Source organism: Mizuhopecten yessoensis, unplaced genomic scaffold, assembly GCF_002113885.1.
Source record: "Mizuhopecten yessoensis strain PY_sf001 unplaced genomic scaffold, ASM211388v2 scaffold7283, whole genome shotgun sequence".
NCBI classification, from domain to species: Eukaryota; Metazoa; Mollusca; class Bivalvia; order Pectinida; family Pectinidae; genus Mizuhopecten; species Mizuhopecten yessoensis.
The window spans coordinates 969,642-995,213 of record NW_018406970.1 but is presented as its reverse complement, the minus strand read 5'-3'; the positions used below and the strand labels follow the sequence as shown (position 1 = coordinate 995,213).

At 35.1% G+C, this 25,572-nt stretch overlaps 1 protein-coding gene across 3 annotated transcripts; it reads left to right on the top strand.

The window, feature by feature from the left end:
* Nucleotides 1-9,513: 9,513 nt before the first annotated feature.
* Nucleotides 9,514-23,840, top strand: LOC110453386. Of its 3 annotated transcripts, none has more exons than XM_021502310.1 (2): nt 9,514-9,888; nt 20,356-23,840. In XM_021502310.1, exon 2 carries the CDS (start codon nt 20,387-20,389, stop codon nt 22,430-22,432), a length of 2,046 nt encoding a protein of 681 aa, XP_021357985.1. In that variant the 5' UTR covers nt 9,514-9,888; nt 20,356-20,386; the 3' UTR covers nt 22,433-23,840. The 3 variants fall into 3 exon arrangements, with proteins under 3 accessions (XP_021357985.1, XP_021357984.1, XP_021357986.1); XM_021502309.1 differs by lacking the exon at nt 9,514-9,888 and adding an exon at nt 14,373-14,769; XM_021502311.1 differs by lacking the exon at nt 9,514-9,888 and adding an exon at nt 17,031-17,425.
* Nucleotides 23,841-25,572: the final 1,732 nt, after the last annotated feature.

Here is a 25,572-nt window from a genome sequence, read left to right as displayed (position 1 = left end):
CGCACGCTTAAAAGCTTTTAACTTTTTGATGAATTGGTTTTGTGCATCCAATACAGTTAGTTATAGTCATGAATATGAATAACATATCTTCTGATGTCGATTACATTTTAGATTAAGTTTAGAGATACAGTTTGAAGATGCTTCACGATATGTAGATTTCTTTACACACGTGTATCACGCCAACAGTCGTAAAAGTTCAATTTATCATAACTCTGTCAATTTTCAAATATCTAGCTGAAGTTTGGTACATAGCCTGTATCATAGTCATATGGATAACACACATTGACTCAGTTTCAGGATACTTGTACTTTCGGTTAGTAATAAACCTATACACACTAGTAAATAGCAACAACATTTTTTATCCGGTGTTTATACATTCTAAAACCTATACCTTCAATTTGTATAATGTTTACCATTTTGATAACTAAATACTGGTTTATGAGATATCTAAAATTGAAACATTTTGTATGAAGGTTCTTATAATTATAGGAATTTAAGGGGTTTCCCCTGTCAACTACAAGTAAATGTAGAGATTCATCTGGGGAGAATTACCTGTGATAACTTGTTAGGAATAACCTGAATGTACCAGTATATGTGTGCAATCTTATTTTTGACAATTATATAATATAATAATGGAAAATTAAGGATCCTTTTATTATACCGGTGTATATCTTGGAATAAAAAAAGTCATAATTAATTTTTACACATTGCAAATTGTAGTTCTGAGCCTGGCATAAACTTGGTTAATACCGGTATATTAATGGAAAATGTGATAAGAAAAGCAGAGGGAGAATGTAAATAGAAATGCAAAGGTTAAAACATGTTAAAAATGAAAATAAATCTTGAAAGAAAAGGTTAGTTGTGCTATATATATTTCTATAGTGTAGTGGTCATCACACTCGCCACTGTTTGGTGGGAGACCCAGGTTCAAATTCTAGTGGTAATAATAGTACAACTTGAAATTATGTAAATACTGCAAACATATATAAACATAAACTACTATTTATATATAACTCATTTCCCATTACTTGGTACATTTCATATGAATATATAAATACTTGTTAATTTGTTCTTTACTGCATACAACAACAGGTCATTCGAACATCTTGGTAGGCAGTGAATATTACATTTATGTTTTGTGAACTTAAGCTAGAAAATGGATATTTTTTAGTTTTCAATGTCTTGGTTCCAGAGAAAAATAGGGTTGGTCAGTAAGCAGGCAATTTTTAGCTTACCTGGCCCGAAGAGCCAAGTGAGCTTATGGCATGGTGCAGCGTCCGTCGTCCGGCGTCAATATTTTACTTTAAAAACTTCTTCTTACTAACCGCAAGTCCTAGGTTGATGATATTTGGCCAGAAGCAAACTAGGATGAAGGGCTACACAGTTTGTTCAAATAAATGTCCTTCACCTATTTTCAAGGTCACAGGGATCAAATATGTTAAAAACTTTAACACCTTCTTCTGAATAACAAAAATGCTCAGGGTGATGATATTTGGCCAGTAGCATGCTGGGATAAAGGGCTATCCAGTTTGTTCAAATGAATGACCTTCATCCATTTTCAAAGTCACAGGGGTCAATTGTCTTAAAAAAAATCTTTATTAAACTTCTTCTGAATAACTAAGAGGCCTAGGGTTATGATATTTGGGTAGTAACACGCTGGAATGAAGGGCTACCAAAATTGTTTAAATGAATGACCTTAACTTATATTCAAGGTCACATGGGTCAAATATGTTTGAAACCTTTATACAAATTCTTCTTAATTACCAAGAGGCCTAGGGTTCTGATATTTGGCAAGTAGCATGCTAGGATGAAGGGCTACCAAGTTTGTTCAAATGAATGACTTTGAAGTATATCCAAGGTCACAGGGGTCAAATATGTTAAAAAAATCTTTAAACGACTTCTCAATTAGCAAAATGTCAAGGTAGATGGTATTTAGCCATTAACAGGCTTGGATGTTAAAATGAATGACCTTCGCCCATATTCAAGGTCACAGTGGTCAATATATGTTTAAATCGTTAAATGACTTGTTCTGTATAACCAAATGGTCCAGGGTAATGATATTTTGCCAAAATATCATTAGTGAAACCCTTTACGACATGAATAATTCACGTTCAACCTACGCATCTACAAATGTTAGCTTTGTTTTGTGTTAGGCTCAGATTGAAAAGGTATTTTTACAACAGACATATGCAAACAAAAATTGTTCGAAATGGAACTAGAAACAAATTGCAAAACATTGGATTGTTTTGGAGTTAATGTTGTTTTTTAAACTTTGTATTACTGTATTCTGTCTGAATAACAGGTCTCTGCAGGTAGGGCGTAAGAATTGTACCTGGTGCCCCCATTGCATGATCGTAAGAGGTGACTAAATTTGGGATCTTATCTTTTCTCTTCTTACTAAACAACTGTCTTCTTCCTAATGTCTCCCTTGACCATGCCTCACTTTTGGCCTTTAGTTGAGCCATAGCCCACGTCAGGATAGCTTTTGGTTCTGTCCCCTGGCCTGGACATACCAGAGTCAGCAATTTAGGAGTGGGACGACTGGTTCGTTCGTTGTCAGTATAATGTGACCGGGTGGGTAGTCGTGCTGGGTGTCTTCGTCAGTATGTTTTAGTGAGGTAGCACTTTAAATTCGGCATCAGTTCTGCGCTATCACAAGGAGACAAGCACGTACATATCGCAGCCTCCGAAAACACACACGCATACACTACACTCATGCATCGTGCACACTGGGAAGGCCGTCCTTAAATGACCATAGCTGTTGATAGGACGTTAAACAATACTAAATGTTTTGCCTCACCTTTACGTGGAAGGAGAGATATATTGTAAGCGTGTAACCCCAACAACAGAGATAACCTCGTACAGAATAACGCGCCCAATATATTGACGTCAATAAAGTGAAAGACAAATCGTGACAGACTAAAAAGTGAATGGCGATATGTATACGCTGTGTGCGCTTTACTTTACAAACATGCTAGACACTTGTGTTCAGATTGTGTCTAAATTAAAAGAATGGGTGAACAAAATGTAAACCATACTTCGAGGGTGTAAACACTTACCTCTGTTGTCAAACAAAAGCTGAACTACCAAAAGCACTTCGATTTGTGAAGGTGTATATGTGATATTCTTTAAAAAGAAAAAATGTTGCAAATCTAATATAACATAATACAGCTGTGTAACAGCTATTACGCAATCATACATTAAATAGATCATACGGATCAGTTTCGACATTTTAACTGCAACTCAAATGTATGCAAAACTTTGGATATGCCATTAAGATTTCAATACACAATACACATCAGCTAATTTGTTTAATTAATAGGTTTGATGGTCTGGCCTGTAAAATATTTGATATTATGTTTTCCTGATTAGGGTCTTAATTATTAATTGCTACTCATGAAAAAATATCTTCAAAGGAAACTCTATATACAGAACAAAATATTTTACATCTAATATAACGCAATATTCTGCTGTTACATAATCATAACATGAAATAGATTATACTGATCTGTTTTCAAATTCTTATTGCAAGTTAGTAATTTCGTTGATAATTGCAGAACCGATAAGTGTTTTGTTCGACTCAATATGTCCATTTTACGAATGTAAATTATTGCAGAAAGCTTACATGCGTTACCACATCGAACAATGATGCCTTCAGGTAAACTCATGATAATCTTTGTCTATTTTTTTAAGTCCAGATTTACTGTATGCAGCGATGCTATCAACGATATCCATTCCAAAGCTAAACATCAATATTTTCTAGTTTCAATAAACCAAAAATTCTAAATCCACATTGATTTTTTTTCAATAGATCAATCCTTGCTTTTCAGGAAACTGTCCCGATTGGTGATTAACAGAGATTAATCAAGCAATGCAGCCAATACAAAAATCAGCACGGCTGCTCGGGCAGATAGTTGAATGTGTAGAGTCATTACTTTTGGTAATGTGTACTTCATGTATTTTAAGAAGTACTTCTGACAAAGACCTTTAGTGTTGTTCTCGTATCCATCTACAGTTCAGTTATCAGTACCTAGTGTGTTCCACGTCCTTTCACGACTGCTCGTATTCGTTTGTGCGTGATATTATTAATAACATTGCTTTTTTGTTGTTTGATTTATTCATTATTGCCGCCATCACTTTCTCAAAGCCTTTCGATATTTTTGCACTTTTCGGTAGATTATCCCCAGTGTTATTCAAGCGGGAGTAAGAACTACAGAGGAAAGATCACATTTATGGAACTCTGATTGAGCTGGACCTACGATCCTGGTCACCTTTGATTCTGATTTCTGGAATTAGTGACAGAATATATTGAATGGCTACCGCGCTGTTTAGAGGATGTACTGGACTATTTCACATTAAGTGTGAAATGTGTATAGCATAAACCGTGCCGCATGTCAAAAACGATATATATGGCCATCAATGTAACGACAATCCGCAGAGACTACAAAATCAACCGATATAGTCTATCACATTTCGATTTGAAAGTTATGTGCAATATGCTTAAATTGAATTATAACCTCTGTGAATTATCGGCGATTTTACAGGCAAGAAAATGACAATGCAAATTTGTTCATACTATTGTTGAAGCAAAAAGGGAGATAACTTCGACGAGTTTGTTTTACAAACGACGAGACTGGTCGCGTAATAATTTCCATATTTTTTATCTTTCTTCATGTATTTTTGTCTCATTCGCTTTTGTTTATATCAACTTTTCATGAAAAACACAACTTAGAAAATATACAACAATTATACATTCCTTTAACAAGCATGTAACGTTATACTAAAATCCACAACTTATTTAGGACTAGCCGTAACATAAACATGAAACAATCCTAAACCCTACACACATACATTTCCTGTGGTAATGGCGATATATATATCTTAAAATTACTACATCCTCCTCCTACATACAATTGCAATGCATACATGCAAATGACATCGATTTTCTTAATATTCTATGTATCAGTCAAACATGGAGCCCAATTTGAATGACAATGCAAATTATCCCGTATCAACAATTATGAGTTTCATTATATAATTTAAATCAATTGTTAGTGTCAGTATATTAAACAATTTATAGCATTCGTTAAGATTTGATATCGTGAATTCATATTAGTGACTTAAAGAATAAAACGAGGTCAAACGTCGCCAACCTTCATGTCGTATTGTTTCTTAGTTCAAAATGGTATGCAATCAGAATGACGAACGTTGATACGCTACTGGGTGATTTTAATGTTTGTAGTCTAGCAAAAGTGCCGTTTTATGGGTGGCCTTTGAGATAATACACGAGGCAAAGTTTGTTATATATTCAACAAAAATTAATATTTGTTCTTGAGTTCTTGACGTGATATTTTCTAAGTGTAATAATACTGGTTTCTGTACTGTAATATACAAGTATTGCCCTTATAAAACAAAGGTAGTTTTAATACTACTATCATGGTTTTCGATGAGGTTGACTTAAGCAATATATTTTGAAAATTTGAATATATCAACGGACAAAAAATATATAAGGATTACTTTTGGAATTATGAGTAAATTGGTGCATTTCAAGTTTAACATTACAAAAACTTATATGTATGATTTTTTGCGTTAACTTACATATTTCAAGGAACTAAAGTTGGTGTGATATTGGTAGCCTTTACTTAATATTAGATATAAAACACACCTCGGTTATCTGTCTCATCCATTCTCTAAAGACTGTTTACTTTAATAACGTTTAAACGTATTATTGGTTCAAGTCAGTAGTCATTTAAAATCTTAAGAGGATAAATGAACATACATGGACATTTAACTTTAAACGACAAGTACAAACTGACTTGGATGTTAACCGTTCTTCTGTCAATCGGTTTAACTCACCATGTACATGCACATGCATAAAAGAAACGTAGTCAATGGAGCAAATAACGGGCAATGCGGAAAAATAATACACAACGGGCGTTACATCAAATGACATCAGAATACTTTATGGAGGGGACATGGGTAATATTTTCAATGAAACCAATGTATTTACACAGAAAAATATAATATACGGAATAATAGTTGTTCCATTAAAAATAACATTCATTCATAAGGGTTCGATATCTTCCCATTGTAACTCATGCTAGACATTCCTGTAAAATATCAAAATATTTAGCTCACTAGTGAAAAATAGGTTATTCACCAAGCTACTTATAATATCCTCTACCTACAAGGAATAACGAATGATTTAGAGTATTAAAATATAAGTTGAGGAAATAGTTACAATCATTATTTAACTTGAACGAATGACCACTGATATGTGTATGGCGTAGGGATTTTTTGTTGAGATACCAAATAAATGAAATGGAGATTTAAAACTGAAGGCGATCATGTTTTTTTTTTCTTTTTTTCTAACAAGTGTAAGTTGTATGGTATATGTCGTAGTATTGATCTGTTGGGATGAATATGAAATGTTTTGCATGTTTTTGAATTGCAAATGGAAGTTTGAAATAGATATGTATAGTCTTTTAATTGTCATGATTAAGTAACAGATGTATTTAGGTAACAGTAAAGGAACAACATGTTCTGTTTATAGAATAAAGTATAACCCCCCCCNAGTTCATAGTACCTTCCTACTATGATCAAATGAATGACCTTCGTCCATAACTAACAAACCCTTAACTTATACAATATTTAGTTTATTTAGGGAGATGTTCTTTATCAGATAACCGCTACATGTTTTCCTAATTAAAGCATTTTCCACCATGGCTATTGTTGCATCTAACATACTGATATGAGTTACGCGACTATCCAATTTGTAGAATAACCAGAGAGGAAAAGATCGCTCATAAAACATTATGTTATGAGATTACAGTGATATTTAAGGTATAACGAGGGAAGTTGAAAGAGTGCAGTATTATCCATATCAAAATACACCGAGACAGAAATAGATCACAGTCATTACTCGCGCTTAGAAACTAATCACTGGAAATATTCGTTTGTAAATATCAGTTTGTTTCAGTTCTTTATTTTGTATCATCATCATCATCATCATCGTCATCTTCATCAAAGATAATCGCATTAACACAAGGACACCTACACAATAACTCGCATAACATCATCATCATATTTTTGTTTTTATACTCTCATTCATACCCACGCAAGAACCATTAAAAACACCTTAATATGCAAAATATCAAAGTTTTATTGATATAATATAAATCGTATGCAATAAACGTACATGCAGCATGCATCTGCACATGACCAGTTCTAGTGGTGACACCTTAACTAATCTGTTCTACGTTTATACGCTAGTGTTAAATACTTTCCTAAAGTTCATTCGTATTTTCAACTCTGACTAATGAGTAATTGAACGCATTTATATATTATAAATAAGGCAGTTGTCATTTCCGTCCGTGTATACATATATTAGATGATAAATAAACAAGTTAAGGAAAATATGAAATAAAATAATAAATCAATAGTAAATAATAAATAGTAAACCTGCAAATCATAAATATATATGTAGATTTGCAGAAGTACTCTCGATACATGTACAACAGAGTAGTTTGTACAGGGACTTTCACAAAACGCAGGGAAACGCTAAGACTTTCATTCTGATGTCACTAAAGGGATCAAATATATAATTGTGTCTATATAAGCAATGTGTTTTGAATATCTGAACATGAAGATTAAGCAAATGAATTATATACTGAAGTGTAGTAAAAGTAATAAGGGAGATAAATCTGTTATACGTATCCATTTATACCGGGAGTGTTGAGTTGCATTATAGAAATAAAGCGTGCAGATGAAACCAGCATGGAGTGCTGTTTTGTTTTTCCAGAAGCTGTTTAATTAGTGTCTTGATCTGGCAACTGATAATTAATTTGAAACAAGGATGCTTCATATGTAATATAAGTGCAAAATAATTTCTATTATAATTAAGGATACTTAAGGACAAAATAAGAAAAATAAATTCGATAGATTTGTTTTCCCGTACAGGCCCCGACCCTCTTTCCAAAGTGGAGAAAATTCCTTCATATATATTAATTGAAAAGAATACTTTTCCGATTTTATATATGTAGATGACAAGTCCATCTTTCGCCTTTTTGGCCCCGTTTCTATGCCTCCAAGAGACAGATAAAGATTGGTTTTAACTTGTTTTTCTAAACTAAATAAACTTAAGAAAAAAAAAACATCTTAAGTTAAGATACGCAGCATACAATAAAAGTTTTCTTGATAATTTTGTGATAATTTTAGTACGTTATTTTCTAAACTCCTTCAATGTTTATGAAAAGTTAATTTCTATAGTTAATTAATAACAATATATGGGCTGATATCCTACGATGTTTGGGACTTTTGGTGTTAAATGGCGAGGAAATTTACTTCCCTTTTGAAATAGGCTTAATGTTTTAAAGAACATCCGGATGTAAGGCAAGTTAAAGACGTTCAACGTATTTGTGATAGGGAAGTGGGGGATAAAGGATAACCTTATTCCCTAACTGACAAATGATTGATTCACACTGGTACTACTTAAATAAACATAATCATGAATGTTTTGAAGGCACATACTTATGCTTTGCAATGTCGAATCGCATCAGAGATTTCAGATTGAGAATGCATTAATAGGATTGTCATTGGTGCTTTAAACGAGTTCTGAGAGGACTGCAAGGATCTAATATTGGTAATACGTTTTGATTGTATCCTCAGGTACACATACTTTCTAGAATGCAGTGTGCGTTGTAACGAAGTCACACAGGTGCAAGAAACGGAAATGGAATGGACAGAGGAGTGGGGGTCTGTGAAAGTTCAATTGTGATGAAAATACCACACAACGACCCTTAGACTAATATAAGCTATAACAATGGTTCATCAACCAAATCATCTTTGTTAAATTAAAGCTATCGGTTTTATTAGCTCGCACACATATAAGATATATCAGTTGTATACATTGTCATTTGAAACAGATGAAACAAGATTTAAATAAAAATAAAATCTCCGATAATGACTTTGAAGTTGTTCATACCACAAATTTATTTTCTTGATAAATATTAAGTAATAACAACACGTCTTCAGATGTATCTAATTTATGTATATGGATAAAAAAATCAAATGCAAATGTTATCAGCTGTTTCATATTACTATTTTTTTTACATTGATATTAAAGGTCAATATCAACGTAAAATATATACTCCAGGAATTACACCATTGTAGATTGCGATTGGATACATTTATTTTTTATTTTAGTTTTTAATTTCATTCAGTGTGCATTTACAGTGTTTGTAGGGACGAAATAGTTTTCGGTACAACATAAAATTGTTGACCTTTTATAGTGGGGTAGTACTGCACACGTCGAGAAATATTTGCTAACATAATGTGCTAGCTTAAGAATATAGTGTCACATCATGGATCGATGCCTAGAGACCTCCACTACACACTGGAAATACTCTTTAGTAATAACCTTACATATTGTATATACCAAATGAAAGTAGGAAAACCCGCCTGGATATATAAATACCGTGCGTATCAACTCTGTATGTTTATATAGCAACGGCTATCAACAGACAAGACATTTTACAGTCAGTTTATTCAGGGATCGGGCACATTTATCAACTTAGAACCGAACAGGCATTGATGTCTATGATAAAGATATCAAGTGCAAATCGGCAATATAAAGAGGATATTCATTTATTCCGTAAAATGTTACATCCCAGTGGTGTGGAATCAACAAATATGATTGTCTTGTTCTAGATAAATATGTGGTGAATTGATTACAATTTGCATTACAAGTTACATTCTGACAATATTCACAATGATTGAGCGGACGATAAACAACCTCTCTACCTGGATTATCCAATGTACATCACAAAACATCTTGACCCTGGTCTTCCCCATACAATCATGGACTGTTCCTTAATTGAACTAAATCTGGTAAGTTATTAAACGTTTTCTTTATTATGTATTTTATCCTTATACATATATGTAAACTGGTAGAATGATTCGGAAGGGATATATATCCTGACCATTATATAGATGTATACCTGTACGCTGTCATACATTGAAACTGCTTTCATACTTTAAACAGATTCAGTGATACATATATTAAGATATCGAATATCAACACTATCTTTAAAAGTATGTTCAAAGCCTCGTTTTTTACTTTAATGCAGTTACTTTAGATTTGTTTAGTATAAAGAAAGGGAAATATTTATGTACAACTTTAGCAATATAAACATTAAATGAAGCGTACATTGTCTTTTTTTCAAATTTTCTTTTTTCGTCAATTTTTACGTCAAATACATATATTATAGATATAACGAAGGCATATATCATACTCTAACGATGAATGAAGGACTACGCTACTTTCCAATATAAAACAATACACAAAGACAGAATAGATCCATGCAATGGGCACCACTTATATAATCAAAAATGTTCCCTTGTATAAAAGTTATTCAAGCGATCAATTCATAACGTTGAGATGATATCAGAACAGCAGCACTACCCAATGCACCATACACAAATATTCATATTTCATTGTTGAATAGGTCAAAACTTCTATAAAAGGTCCGTGTCACGAACACACGCTCAGATACGTACACTGATAATAAAGGTTTTAAGAAGGTTCATTGCATACATTATGTTTGAGCAGGCTCACACTACTATCCAATACAAAATACACCATTATAGACATGAACATTTGTTATGAAGCCTCCAGTATACACCGGCAATTCACGTCAGTTATATCAATATGGTGGTTACCAACCCTGTTCACGTATATAGCAACTACTGTCAACAATTGGATGTTGCGATCGTGTACTGAAAACACTCGGGTGAATTGGTTAAGCTGCATTTCGTCATTATTCACAGTACTGGTAAGGAAAGAAAAAGCATTGCCTGATTTATGCACGTTGCTTTACGAAATCTCCTAAAAAAACGTTTCTTAGGTTATCAAACTTTTATCATTAAAAATGCTACTTTTCACATATACCGAAGAAAGGATCAACTGATTGTTATTTGAGTTGTATAGATACAAATAATTTCTTAAAACAGGGTTCATATTTTGCTCATCTGGTCCGAAGCGCCAGGTGAGCTTATACTGTGGACTTGTGTCTATTATTAAAACGACTTTTTGTAAAACGCGAGAGGCCAAGAATCCGCGGGTGATGATATTTTGGCAGAAGCATTTTGTGCATGTATTAAAACTTTAAACGACCTCTTCTAAGTAACCGAGTGGCCTAAGGTGATGGTATTCGTCATATATTCGTTGTCTCTTTTATTAATTTAACCCCCTTTTATTTTAATTATCTACACATAAAATACGAATCCTTTTAAAATGAACCTTTTTATCTGATTCTATCTTCGCTACTTACATCTTTGTTTAGAAAATAAAATAAATAAATAAATCACCATGACCCTAAATGACCACAGCCGTCACTTGAAACTGTAAATATCAATCGATATCTTATGATCTATATGACAATAAAAGTATTGGTAAAATGAACGAAATGAAGTTCTATATATATTATATAAATAAACATGTATGTGAGATATGCGTGCGCACATGTGGATATATGTGTATATCTTTGTTACGCACTCACACTTTCAGAGTGTGCATTTATAGTTATAGTCATTATGTCTAGATCTTATATATTAATAATCATATTAGTATCATTGAACGAAATGGATATGATTCATTTAATTGAATATAAGTAGAAATATGAACAAAATGAAAGTCAAAGGTAACTTCCAAATACATGCTAAGGTATGAGAATGGATGTGTGTACCTTTTAGAAAGTAGGTTTGTTAATTGTTGAATGTTTAATCGTAAACATATACCTAGATATATTTGTTTCATCATACCACGCGATCAACAACATACCCTGTCTCCTGATTACACACACACAAACACGCATTCAGTATACGCATGGACGCACGTCCTTAAATGACCTTAGCTATGAATAGGACGTTAAGCTAAATTAAACCAAATCAAACTTTTACCAAAGTTCAAAATTTCTTTAAATGTTGGTTTACGTATGTGTGTGGTTATTATATTGAAAACATGCAAATGTGTGTCATTGCATGAAAATCAACCATTTCATTATAGTTGAAAACTCTAGCTACCCATGCATAAGAATGATTGTGTGTTTGTTAGTTACGTGCATGATATTTATTATACACATATCCTGCAACGCGCTTATATGATATTCTTTTCATAAACACGTACATGTCTTGTACAGGATCATACATTTATTTAGACGTACATACGACCACTGTACAGCCTGTACTGACATATCGGTTTCGTTGATACCTTTATTATGTAAGTAACAAAGTCTCACCACACACAGGATTTTCTGATAGGTATATGGAAAATAATCACGAACCGTTTTGCCTTATTTGTTTTAAAAACTTCAGTTTTAGATTCTAACGTTTCTTATGTGTATGAGGCATGAGTAGTCATTTAGGTTAAGAGGTCAGTGGTGGTCAATGAGGTCAGTGGGATTGTCTTTGATGTCACTGGAAGCGTTAATGTGGTTATCGATATTGTCAGTTTGGTCACAGGAGGGGACAGTGATATTAGTGGGTTGTTTAGCGTGGCAAGAAGAGGGTTCCGCTAGTTCAATAGAGTTGACATAAAGGTAAATAGTGTTGCCAGTGAGATACGATGAGGGATGTCAATTAGGTCAGTAGAGAAGTTATGGAGGTCCATAGAGTTGTCAGTGTGATCTGTAGAGTTGTTTTGAGATAGTGGAGGTTGTCAGTATGGCCGATAGAGAAGTACGTGTGCTTGATGAAGAGGTCAATAAGGCAAGTAAAGGGAACATTGACGTCAAGTTTGTAAGTTAATGACGTGTTGATGATATTAGAGAGGTCAGAATAAACAGCAGACGGGTCAGTATGATTGTCAGTAGAGTTGTCTGTGAGGTTATTGTAGCTGACAGCTAGGTCAGTAGACGGGTCTGAGAAGTCATTGAAGTTGTGACTGTAGTCAGTAGAACTATCAGTGTCGTGGGTAGACGCGTCAGGGATGCCAGTGGTGTATCTGTCAATGAGGTCGGTGAAGGATTCATTTAGGTCAGTGGAAAATTAAGTTGGTTAACGTTAGTGATATTAAGGTATGAAAAGTGGGTCAGTAGGTCAGTGAGGTATGTAGAGTTCTTAAAGTTGTCAATAGAGCTTAAATTTAGGTCATTACAGGGGTCAATGAAATTACAGAAGTTATCACTGTGGTCGGTTGAGTTGGCTAAGTGCATTGGTGGTTGGTGGTGTCAGTGAGTTTGCGAGTTCAGAGAAGTCAGCAAAGGTGCCATTTGAGCATATACGTGATAGGGCTATGGGTTTTAAAAGATATCACACCAATACCAATTGAATAAACGTAAACCCAAATGTCTAGGATGCACACACTTACACTTTGAACTGTCGGTTCGAATCACAGATTTCAGATTGAGAATGCATTAACAAAGTTCAGACAGGATTGCGCGGATTTAATATTGATTACGTATTTTTTTAAATTATCCTGTAGCGTTTATTTGTATCATCTGGTGCACATATTTGCTAGTTTATAATGTACGTTGTAACTCAGTCACACAGGTGCAAGAAATATTGAATAGATGAGGGAGTTTGGTGAAAGTTCAAGTGTTATGCATAAACGAAAAACACGACCTATAGACTACTATAAGCCACGCAAAATAGCAATGATTCAGCCACCGAGTCATTTTTTGCTAAATGCAAAATATCAGTTTATCAGCTTGTTAAGCTTCTTATTCATACAGAAAATATATGATATATACATTGCATGTATTATTCGAAAATAGTTCCATGCATTGTTGCATATCTTTCATTACTAAAGAAGTAGTTTCGAAATAAAAAATAGTCTCCGATTATGACCTTGAAGATTTTATACCGCATATTTATTTATTTTGATAAGTAGTAAATAATAACAACACGTTTCCTGATATATTTAAGTTTTGTAAATGGAACGATAAACAAATACATAATTATATTATCAGTCGTTTAATATTACTAGATATGTTAATTGATATTAAAGGTCAATATTAACGTAAACTTTACCCACAAGGAATTACACCGTTGTAGATTGCGGTTGGATACATTTATGTTTTTATTTTAGTTTTTACATACATTCAGTGTGCATGTACAGTGTTTGTAGGAACGAAACTGTTTTCGGTACTGCATAAAATTGTTGACCTTTTACAGTTAGACAGTGGTACACACGTCGCGAAATGTTTGCTAACATAATGTGCTAGCTTAAAAATATAGTGTCACGACATGGGTAGGTGCCTAGAGACATCCGCTACACACTGGATATACCCTTAAGTAATACCCTTACATATTATATATACAAAAGGAAAGTAGGAAATCCCGACCGGTTGTATAAATACAGTACGTGTCATCTCTGTATTGTTATATAGCAACGGCTATCAACAGACAAGACATTTTACAGCCAGTTTGTACAGGGATCGGGTACGTTTATCCACCTCAGAACCAAACAGGCGTTGATGTCTGAAATATACATATCGAGTGCGAAGTCGGAAATATAAAGAGGATTTTCATTTATTCTGTACAATGTTTAATTCTAGTGGTTAGGGGGAAAATGTGATTGTCTTGTTTTAGACAAAAATGTCGTGAATTGATAACAACTTTTAATACAAGTTACATTCTGGCAATATTCACAATGATTGAAAGGACGATAAACATCTTCTCTACCTGGATTATCAATGGTACATCACATAATATCGCGATCCTGGTCTTCCCCATTCAATCTTGGAATGTTCCTTAATTGAACCAACTCTGGTAAGTTATCAAAATATTTCTTTCAAATATTTTATAACGCGCTTATATAATGTTCTTTTCATAAAACCGTACATGTCATGTACAGAGTCATAAATTTATTGAGGCGTACATACGACCACGGTACAGCCTGTACTGAAATATCGGCTTTGTTGATACATGTAAGTAACAAAGTCTCACCACACACAGGATTTTATGATAAGTATATGGAAAATAATCACGAACTGTTTAGCCTTTTATTGTTTTAACTTTAGTTTTAGATTCTAACATTTCTTATGTGTTTGAGACATGAGTAGTCATTTAGGTTAAGAGGTCAGTGTTGGTGTCAATGAGGTCAGTGGTAGTGGGATTGTCTTTGATGTCACTGGAAGCGTTAATGTGGTCATCGCTATTGTCAGTTAGGTCACTGAAGGGGGCAGTGAGATCAGTGGGTTGATCAGCGAGGCAAGAAGAGGGGTCAGCTAGTTCAGTAGAATTGACATAAAGGTAAGTAGTGTTGTCAGTGAGATACGTGAGGGATGTCAATTATGTCAGAAGAGAGGTCATGGAGGTCCATAGATTTGTCAGTGTGATCTGTATAGTTGTTTTGAGATCAGTGGAGGTTGTCAGTATGGCCGATGGAGAAGTACGTGTGCTCAATGAAGAAGTCAATGAGGCAAGTAAAGGGATCATTGACGTCAAGTTTGTAAGTTAATGACGTGTTGATGATATTAGAGAGGTCAGAATAAACAGCAGACGGGTCAGTATGATTGTCAGTAGAGTTGTCTGTGAGGTTATTGTAGCTGACAGCTAGGTCAGTAGACGGGTCTGAGAAGTCATTGAAGTTGTGACTGTAGTCAGTAGAACTATTAGTGTCGTGGGTAGACGCGTCAGGGATGTCAGTGGTGTATCTGTCAATGAGGTCGGTGAAGGATTCATTTAGGTCAGTGGAAAATTAAGTTGGTTAACGTTAGTGATATTAAGGTATGAAAAGTGGGTCAGTAGGTCAGTGAGGTATGTAGAGTTCTTAAAGTTGTCAATAGAGCTTAAATTTAGGTCATTACAGGGGTCAATGAAATTACAGAAGTTATCACTGTGGTCGGTTGAGTTGGCTAAGTGCATTGGTGGTTGGTGGTGTCAGTGAGTTTGCGAGTTCAGAGAAGTCAGCAAAGGTGCCATTTGAGCATATACGTGATAGGGCTATGGGTTTTAAAAGATATCACACCAATACCAATTGAATAAACGTAAACCCAAATGTCTAGGATGCACACACTTACACTTTGAACTGTCGGTTCGAATCACAGATTTCAGATTGAGAATGCATTAACAAAGTTCAGACAGGATTGCGCGGATTTAATATTGATTACGTATTTTTTTAAATTATCCTGTAGCGTTTATTTGTATCATCTGGTGCACATATTTGCTAGTTTATAATGTACGTTGTAACTCAGTCACACAGGTGCAAGAAATATTGAATAGATGAGGGAGTTTGGTGAAAGTTCAAGTGTTATGCATAAACGAAAATCACGACCTATAGACTACTATAAGCCACGCAAAATAACAATGATTCAGCCACCGAGTCATTTTTTGCTAAATGCAAAATATCAGTTTATCAGCTTGTTAAGCTTCTTATTCATACAGAAAATATATGATATATACATTGCATGTATTATTCGAAAATAGTTCCATGCATTGTTGCATATCTTTCATTACTAAAGAAGTAGTTTCGAAATAAAAAATAGTCTCCGATTATGACCTTGAAGATTTTATACCGCATATTTATTTATTTTGATAAGTAGTAAATAATAACAACACGTTTCCTGATATATTTAAGTTTTGTAAATGGAACGATAAACAAATACATAATTATATTATCAGTCGTTTAATATTACTAGATATGTTAATTGATATTAAAGGTCAATATTAACGTAAACTTTACCCACAAGGATTTACACCGTTGTAGATTGCGGTTGGATACATTTATGTTTTTATTTTAGTTTTTACATACATTCAGTGTGAATGTACAGTGTTTGTAGGAACGAAACTGTTTTCGGTACTGCATAAAATTGTTGACCTTTTAAAGTTAGACAGTGGTACACCCGTCGCCAAATGTTTGCTAACATAATGTGCTAGCTTCAAAATATAGTGTCACGACATGGGTAGGTGCCTAGAGACCTCCGCTACACACTGGATATACCCTTAAGTAATACCCTTACATATTATATATACAAAAGGAAAGTAGGAAATCCCGACCGGTTGTATAAATACAGTACGTGTCATCTCTGTATTGTTATATAGCAACGGCTATCAACAGACAAGACATTTTACAGCCAGTTTGTACAGGGATCGGGTACGTTTATCCACATCAGAACCAAACAGCCTTTGATGTCTGAAATTTACATATCGAGTGCGAAGTCGGAAATATAAAGAGGATTTTCATTTATTCTGTACAATGTTTAATTCTAGTGGTTAGGGGGAAAATGTGATTGTCTTGTTTTAGACAAAAATGTCGTGAATTGATAACAACTTTTAATACAAGTTACATTCTGGCAATATTCACAATGATTGAAAGGACGATAAACATCTTCTCTACCTGGATTATCAATGGTACATCACATAATATCGCGATCCTGGTCTTCCAAATTCAATCTTGGAATGCTCCGTAATTGAACCAACTCTGGTAAGTTATCAAAATATTTCTTTCAAATATTTTATAACGCGCTTATATAATGTTCTTTTCATAAAACCGTACATGTCATGTTCAGAGTCATAAATGTATTTAGGCGTGCATACGACCACGGTACAGCCTGTACTGAAATATCGGTTTTGTTGATACATGTAAGTAACAAAGTCTCACCACACACAGGGTTTTATGATTAGTATATGGAAAATAATCACGAACCGTTTAGCCTTTTATTGTTTTAACTTTAGTTTTAGATTCTAACATTTCTTATGTGTTTGAGACATGAGTAGTCATTTAGGTTAAGAGGTCAGTGTTGATGTCAATGAGGTCAGTGGGATTGTCTTTGATGTCACTGGAAGCGTTAATGTGGTCATCGCTATTGTCAGTTAGGTCACTGAAGGGGGCAGTGAGATCAGTGGGTTGATAATCGAGGCAAGAAGAGGGGTCAGCTAGTTCAGTAGAGTTGACATAAAGGTAAGTAGTGTTGTCAGTGAGATACGTGAGGGATGTCAATTAGGTCAGAAGAGAGGTCATGGAGGTCCATAGAGTTGTCAGTGTGATCTGTATAGTTGTTTTGAGATCAGTGGAGGTTGATGGAGAAGTACGTGTGCTCAATGAAGAAGTCAATGAGGCAAGTAAAGGGATCATTGACGTCAAGTTTGTAAGTTAATGACGTGTTGATGATATTAGAGAGGTCAGAATAAACAGCAGACGGGTCAGTATGATTGTCAGTAGAGTTGTCTGTGAGGTTATTGTAGCTGACAGCTAGGTCAGTAGACGGGTCTGAGAAGTCATTGAAGTTGTGACTGTAGTCAGTAGAACTATTAGTGTCGTGGGTAGACGCGTCAGGGATGCCAGTGGTGTATCTGTCAACGAGGTCGGTGAAGGATTCATTTAGGTCAGTTGAGAATTGAGTTAGTTAACGTTAGGGATATTAAGGTAAGAAAAGTGGGTCAGTAGGTCAGTGAGGTATGTAGAGTTCTTAGAGTGGTCAATAGAGCTTAAATTTAGGTCATTACAGGGGTCAATGAAATTACAAAAGTTTTCACTGTGGTCAGTTGAGTTCTCTAATATCATTGGTGGTTGATGGTGTCAGTATAGTATGGTGCCTTTATAGTTAACAAGAACATTAACTTTAACTACGTTATTATCTTAAACTAAGAGACTCAACATCAAATCAAAACAAGAATTAAAATAGGTTTCAAAAACCTGAAATTTCTGAATAATTAGAAATAAAATGTCATAACTTTATCCAAAATGAATCAGGGGACACTATGCAAATACACACATATACGCCTTCTAAAGATGAATAAGTATAGGATGATGTGATCATATGTTCCTATATTTAACTTTAAGTATTAGAGGTATAACTATCGTACATGGTACATAATGAGTATAGGACCACACTGCTATTCAATACAAAAAACACCAGGACAGAAAAAGATCCACGTCACGAACCAAGTTCATATACGTATACTGATAATAAAGGTTTTACGAAGGTTCAATGCATATCTTATGGTAGAACAGGCCCACACAACTACCCAATACAAAATGCAACAAAAATGAAGGGACTTTGCCAGTTTTACCACCTATCGACCAGCCCTCATACCCTATATCGTGACCCTGCCCCTGGAACCAGATCAGATGACAATAACTCTTAAATCTAAATGGAATATATTTTGTACTCGCAACTCTTTATTACATGTTTGCCAGTGAAATATCGGATTCTATCAACTTGATAAAACTGATATCTTTGACACTGTGACAAATATCAAGAGTGATATTTGGTATTGACCAATAATAACGGTATCTTCTATTCGCTGCATTCAAAGGCATCGATTTTTTTGTTCAAATTCAAATGAAGCGACGGTAGAATGGGTTGTTGTTATGGCAAATGTTTGGTACACACACTCAAGTATTTATATGAATATACAATTAATAACATTTTCATAACCAATCACACCAGATAATAGCAGAGAACGTCAGAATTACGTTGAGTATCCCATTCAAAATGGCGCACAACCTTGTTGTTAAGCGTGACGTCATTTGAATATGGCGCTAATTATTACGCTTCTGATTCCTACTCTTTTTTTAAAGCATTACATTTTTCATGCTTTATCCTTTTAAAATGTAATAAATAGAAAATTTAATGGTGTCTTAAGTAATAACAAATATATTTCGTGTGGCTTGTGAAATATATTTGTTATTACTGAAGACACCATTAAATATCCTTTATATATTATAAAAATTCGGATCAAATCAATACGATTTTCATGGATAGTTCGTACGTATACAGCATTCCGATTAGTCAGAAAGTTATTCAAATTCACTGTCATAATAATTTAGGTCTAGATCATGTCATGATAATTTACCTGTAGTGAAGGAACACATAGGTCAGATGCATTAAAACTTGGCCCAGTGGGAGCGAAAGGCTTCCTATTCAGACGACAATTTAACTAGTACCCTTACGATTGTTCAAATATAAATGTCATTCAGAGTCGCATTATCAAATGTTAAAAATAAGTACAAACGTTATCGGTAGTATAAAAAGAGGCATAGACAAAAAATAAAACCTAACATGGCGTATGGGTCACAAATATCATATGTTTAATTAACATCATAAGCATTAGCGGAAAAATAATCAATAGAACCGTTTTACTTCGTAATCTTAATATAAATTCACAACATGAATCTGTGGTTTTGTTGTTGTTAGTAGTTTTTAAATTAGAAAGATACCTGTAATGTATTATCGAACTAGAACAGCAAAAAACCAATAAAAGAATACTTTAGTGTCCATAAAACCACAATTCAAACTTAAAGTCGGTAAAAATATATTTAAATATGAACAAAGGAAAGCTTTTAGTAGTTTGAGGTAAAAGATATAGATAAGTACATAGAGGAACGGTATCCCCATTGTGTGTTTACAGGATCTCTGTCGGACTTTGACATATCAGGTTGATGGCAGATCAGGATGAGCAGTATGAAAAGTCTTGGATTCTACATCATATCCTGGACAGGTATATAGGGAGCCGGAAGCTGGTGGCCGTCAGGAGGAAGCTGACGTTTGTGAAGGAGCAAATAATGAATTGTAGGGGAGGCAAATGTAACACTTCTTACGTAGGAAGTTTGTCAGAGGGAATCCAAATGAAAGGCTCGGACATCGATATTATGTTTGTTGACACCCATGTGATAGTGCTGTGCCCTGAGCAGTGCATCAGTACTCGTCTAGATAGTACAAAAACAGTGTTTATAATGCGAGATGCTGACAGTCGACCTGGTTATGTACATCTTGAACTAGTTAATCTGGGACAGACATGCAATCCATCATACATCCAATGCCTTGTTCTAGTTAGGGATGCACTGTTCATATCAAGTGAAATTTATTCACGGGTTCTTGCTGATGAAGTTGGTGCTATCTCCAACAAGACGTTAGAAACAAATGGCCCAGCTTTTAGGGCGAATAATACACAGAATAACTGCGCACGTGATATTGATAGCGTAATCTCCTTTCCATGTACTAGTTGGCCACGGGAAGCTAATGAGTGGGTGAGTAGGACTCGTATGTATGAGTGGCCAGGATCTGATTTGAGAGATCAGATAGTACAAGGCGGTTGTCATCTTGTCTCTGTAGGGGATAGAACATCCCCTGACACATTCCTACATTGGCGGATTTCATTCGTATGCGCTGAAAAGAAACTTATACATTCTCTCAGTCATGTCCAATTTTTAGTATATGGACTTCTGAAGAACTTCCTCAAACAAATATCACACAGTTTTGGGCAGCAAATAAAGGATGCGGATATTATATCATCCTATATTATGAAAACAACTGTATTCCATGCAGTGGAAAGTACACCTTGTTCGTTGTGGCAAGAAAGAAATACATTTTTTTGTTTCATGTTGTGCTTAAACATTTTGATTGCTTGGGTGAATACAGGACATTGCCCAAATTACTTCATTAAAAGCAACAATATGTTTCTTGGCACAGTTCATGGTGAAAATCAACAAAACATCCTTCGTATACTTATTGAGCTCCATGATAAGAAATGGAACTGTCTTTCAGTTGGAACCGTCATACAGCCATCTATAGGATTACGAATCAACAGTGTGCAGAATGGAGAATGGGAATATGTATTACCTCCACCGACACAGTCAGAACAGGAATGTGACATGCTGATATTCTCTACATTATTTTCATTTGAAAATAAGTCTGCTTCACTTCCCGTTGCACTAACACTCCTATCTAAATCAAAATCAGACATCGACGAGTTCATAGGTTACATATGTACAGTATTTGCATTGTCTGATACAGGGGTGGATACATTCGAGAAACATGTTGCTGCTAAAGGAAACAAAGAGAAATACAAATATCTTAGGAAATGCAAAGACCTTCTGGCACCTCTTTCATTAGTTTGTACAAGTCCAGGACAGCTAACGTTGGCAACATATTACTACCAAACTGGAAATTATGTGAAAACACTAGAGATGTGTCGAAACATGGTTTCGTCATTCAAAATTTATGTTGGTGACTTTGCAACTTTTAGGGACAAGGACAGGTACGAACATCTCTATTGTGGGCGTGGTTACACCCTACTTCACAAATGCCAGGGGGCATGTGCTTCGTTATTGCATATAAAACAATCTCATTTATCGTTTTGCCTCTCCCAGTTACACAAGGAGTTGATAAACTTACGGGGTATACATGATCTTTTGATCCCCCCACTTCCTTATGCTGTGTTTCTGTCCTTTTTGTGTTATCATGAGCTCGGTGATACCAGAAGACGTAACGAAGCATTAATTCATCTTCGGGCCTTGAAATATGACGAGGAACAGGGATGTTATTATTACTGGATAGTCAACAATATATTGGGGAAATGTTATGAAATGGTTGGGGACACAAGCAGAGCTCTCAGGGAATATAGGGACTCCCTTGGTGGTCAAAGACCTAACCAAGATCTTAACACTGCCGAGGACAGTATAGAACGATTACAGCGTTCACAATAGCGAGAGATATTAGATCATCAATGTAAATCAGGACACTACAAGAAAATCTTCCATGCAAATATTCCGGGAACAAAGACAATAAGGTCACCTAATATCAGACATACCAGATCTTTGCTGATGTTAAATCAGTTGACTTGGTCCTATGTTACACTGCTCATGGTTCAATATACTGTTATTTATTATGTTTTGTTTATATATTTGTATTGTTGTAGGTGTATTGGTTTCACTGTTTTACGCTGCACATCTATAAATGGCTTACTGAATGAATAATGAATAATAGAATGAGGTCTTGGAACTGTTATTGCTGAAATAATGCATGACAAGGTATCACCACCCGAAATAAAAAGTGTTATCACATATTATGTCATATGAAATAAGACAATATGATTTCTAGGAATATGTGGTTTTGTAAATAGTGCAGGACAAAGTATCACCAGCTGAAATAAAAAGTGTTATCACATATTATGTCATATGAAATAAGACATATAATTTCTAGGAATATGTGGTTTTGTTAATAGTTCGTGACAGTGTGCGGCAAATTCTTGATATGCTGGTGTTTGACCTTCCCTACTAGTATCAACAATACTTATATCAACATTTTGTTAAATTGACTATGTTTTGATATGTACTTACTGAATATGAATCTTGACATTTGCACCAATTCAATGTGTTGACATGAATTTTGAAAGTATTTCTTTAACGGTATATAGGTATTTATACATGTATGCACGCTGCTTTACTTAAACAAACACGAAATTAGCAGAAAGGTTTTTTTAATAAGAGCGTAGCCAAAGGCGCAAGAGCGAAGCTGTTTAATGGTAACACATGCGTGCGTAACAGAGTTGCTTCCCCTTTCTACACCTTGCCCTTGATTATTTTCGTCCGGAAGTAGCCATCCAGTGGGGAAACCGGATATGTATCCTTGAAGCAAAGACAATATTGAGTTTCATCCCATAAATATAGGTATTTATACATGTATGTACGCTGCTTTACTTAAACGAAATGAGCAGAAAAAGTTTTTAATATGTTAATGTTACAGGAAATAAGAACTAAACATGTGACGTTTCTCTGTCAATCCCTGACAGTGTGTGTTATGTTGACAGTAGTGTATCATCCCTCCTCTTTTCACTTTAAATTTTGAGTTTTATGTCAATTTTGAGACATGGACGTTTTGTTCTTAGTAAATGTGTTAGATTAGGTACAGACATGCTAGAAAGGGTTACAATACCAGAGATACATTGTACCATTTTAAAGTCTAATAGGAACTCTATTTACGAATAAGCGTAAACATTTTTGAAATCTTTACAATCTATTTTCAATCCTGTCTTTTTATCCATTATGCAGCAAAAGTGTAAAAAAAATTATTAAACGAGTTGTTCGTTTCATTATTTGTAATGTTAATTTATATTGTGTGTTAAACATTTCATTTCAAAAAATAAATACTAAGTATTAAAATTAACAATTACTGCTTTATATGCTACCTGTTTGTTTGTGTGCTAAAACGAAATGTTAAAAACATTCATTAAAGAAATAAATGAATAAAACTGTAGATCTAAAAGTTTTCGCCAGGTCAAACTTTCGCCTTTCGACGATACAATCTATTTTCGCCCAATATCAAATTCGCCCTTCACATTAATTACTATGCATATAATATTGTTAGCAAAGGTTCTTGAATTTGCCCTTATTATGAAATGCGATAAAGGCGAAAATTAAACTGCAGCGAAAATTTCGCGGTTTTTCAGTACAACGCAAATGAAATCTTAGTTTTAGGGCGACATATTAAGACAAAGCACAGGATCCGTATAGTTGGTTAGTATTTCCTTTTTGACCAGGATGCTATTTAGTGTGGACTGTGGAAGTGGTAAGTATGAAACGGAGGTTGTCATTGTAGTCATTAGAGGTGTTCAGCGTTTCATGTGGAGTGTATATAGTGGAGGATGACTGGGGTTAATGGAAAGGTCAGTGTGATAAGTACAGAGTGTGGAAAGGTCAGTATGGTTAGTATAGAGGTCAGTGAAGGGGTCAGTGATGGGGTCAGTGAGGTCACGGGAAAAGGTCATCGAGGTCAGTTGAGTTGTCAATGATATAAATGAGGTATCAGTGTGGTCAGTGGAAGTTGTCAGTGAGGTAAGTAGAGGGGTCATTGAGGTCAATAATGTTGTCCGTGTTTTTCAGGTCATTGGAAATATTGGTGTGGTAAGTGGAGGGGTGGTGTTTTCAGTTGAGCTGTCATTTTGTCAGTGGAGTTGTCTGTATGATCACTCGAGGTGCAGTGCGGTATACTGATGGGTTAATGAGGTCAGTAGAGTTATATGTGTTGTTGTTGAGGTCATTGAGCTATATAAATGTAAGTAGGTAAGTCCGTGTGGTTAGTTGAGAGATCATTGGGGTCAGTGAAAGGTTCTAGGGAGTCATTAAAGTTGTCATTGTTGTCAATAGATAGGTCAAAGAGGCAATTAGAGTTGTCGTTGAGGTGAGTAGAATGTCAGTGATGTCAATGGAAGTAACGGTGAGGTCAGTATTGAGATCAGTTCGTCACCGTTGTTGTCAATGTGGTCAATGGAGGGGTCAGTTCAGTCTGTGAATGAGTCATTTGGTCAGTAGTGGTGTTAGTGCGATCACTGGAGTTGTCGGTTAAGTTATTGGAGAGGGCATTCGGGTCAGTAGAGGGGTAAGCAAGGTCAGTGGAATTGTCGGTGCGTTCAGACGAGGTTCCAATGAGATCAATGGAGAGGTAAGAGAGGTCAATGGGTGTGTCAGTGTTGTCGGCGGAGGGGTCAGTGTAGTCAGTAGAGGGGTCAGTGGAGTTGTAACAGATCAGTGAAGTGGTCAGTAGAGCGATCAGTGGAGGGGTATATGAGATCAGTGGAGGGGTCAGTTGGGTCAGGGATGTCAGTCGGGTTGTCCATGTGATTAGTTGTGGGGTGCGTGAGGTCAGTGGAGTTATCAGTGAGGGCAGTAGAGGGGTCATTTAGGTCAGTATAGGTCAGTATAGTAAGCATTGAGGTAAGTAGCGTTCTCAATGAGATAGGTTCGGATGTCAATGAGGTCAATGATTATGTGATCCATTAGTTGTCATTGAAGTAAATGGAGTCGTTCGTGAGGTCAGTGGAGGGGTCAGCGAGTTCAGCAGGGGTACA

What these genes read in the sequence shown, in the direction of transcription:
- LOC110453386 (XM_021502310.1), top strand. Translation starts at nt 20,387, where the DNA reads ATGGCAGATCAGGATGAGCAGTATGAAAAGTCTTGGATTCTACATCAT.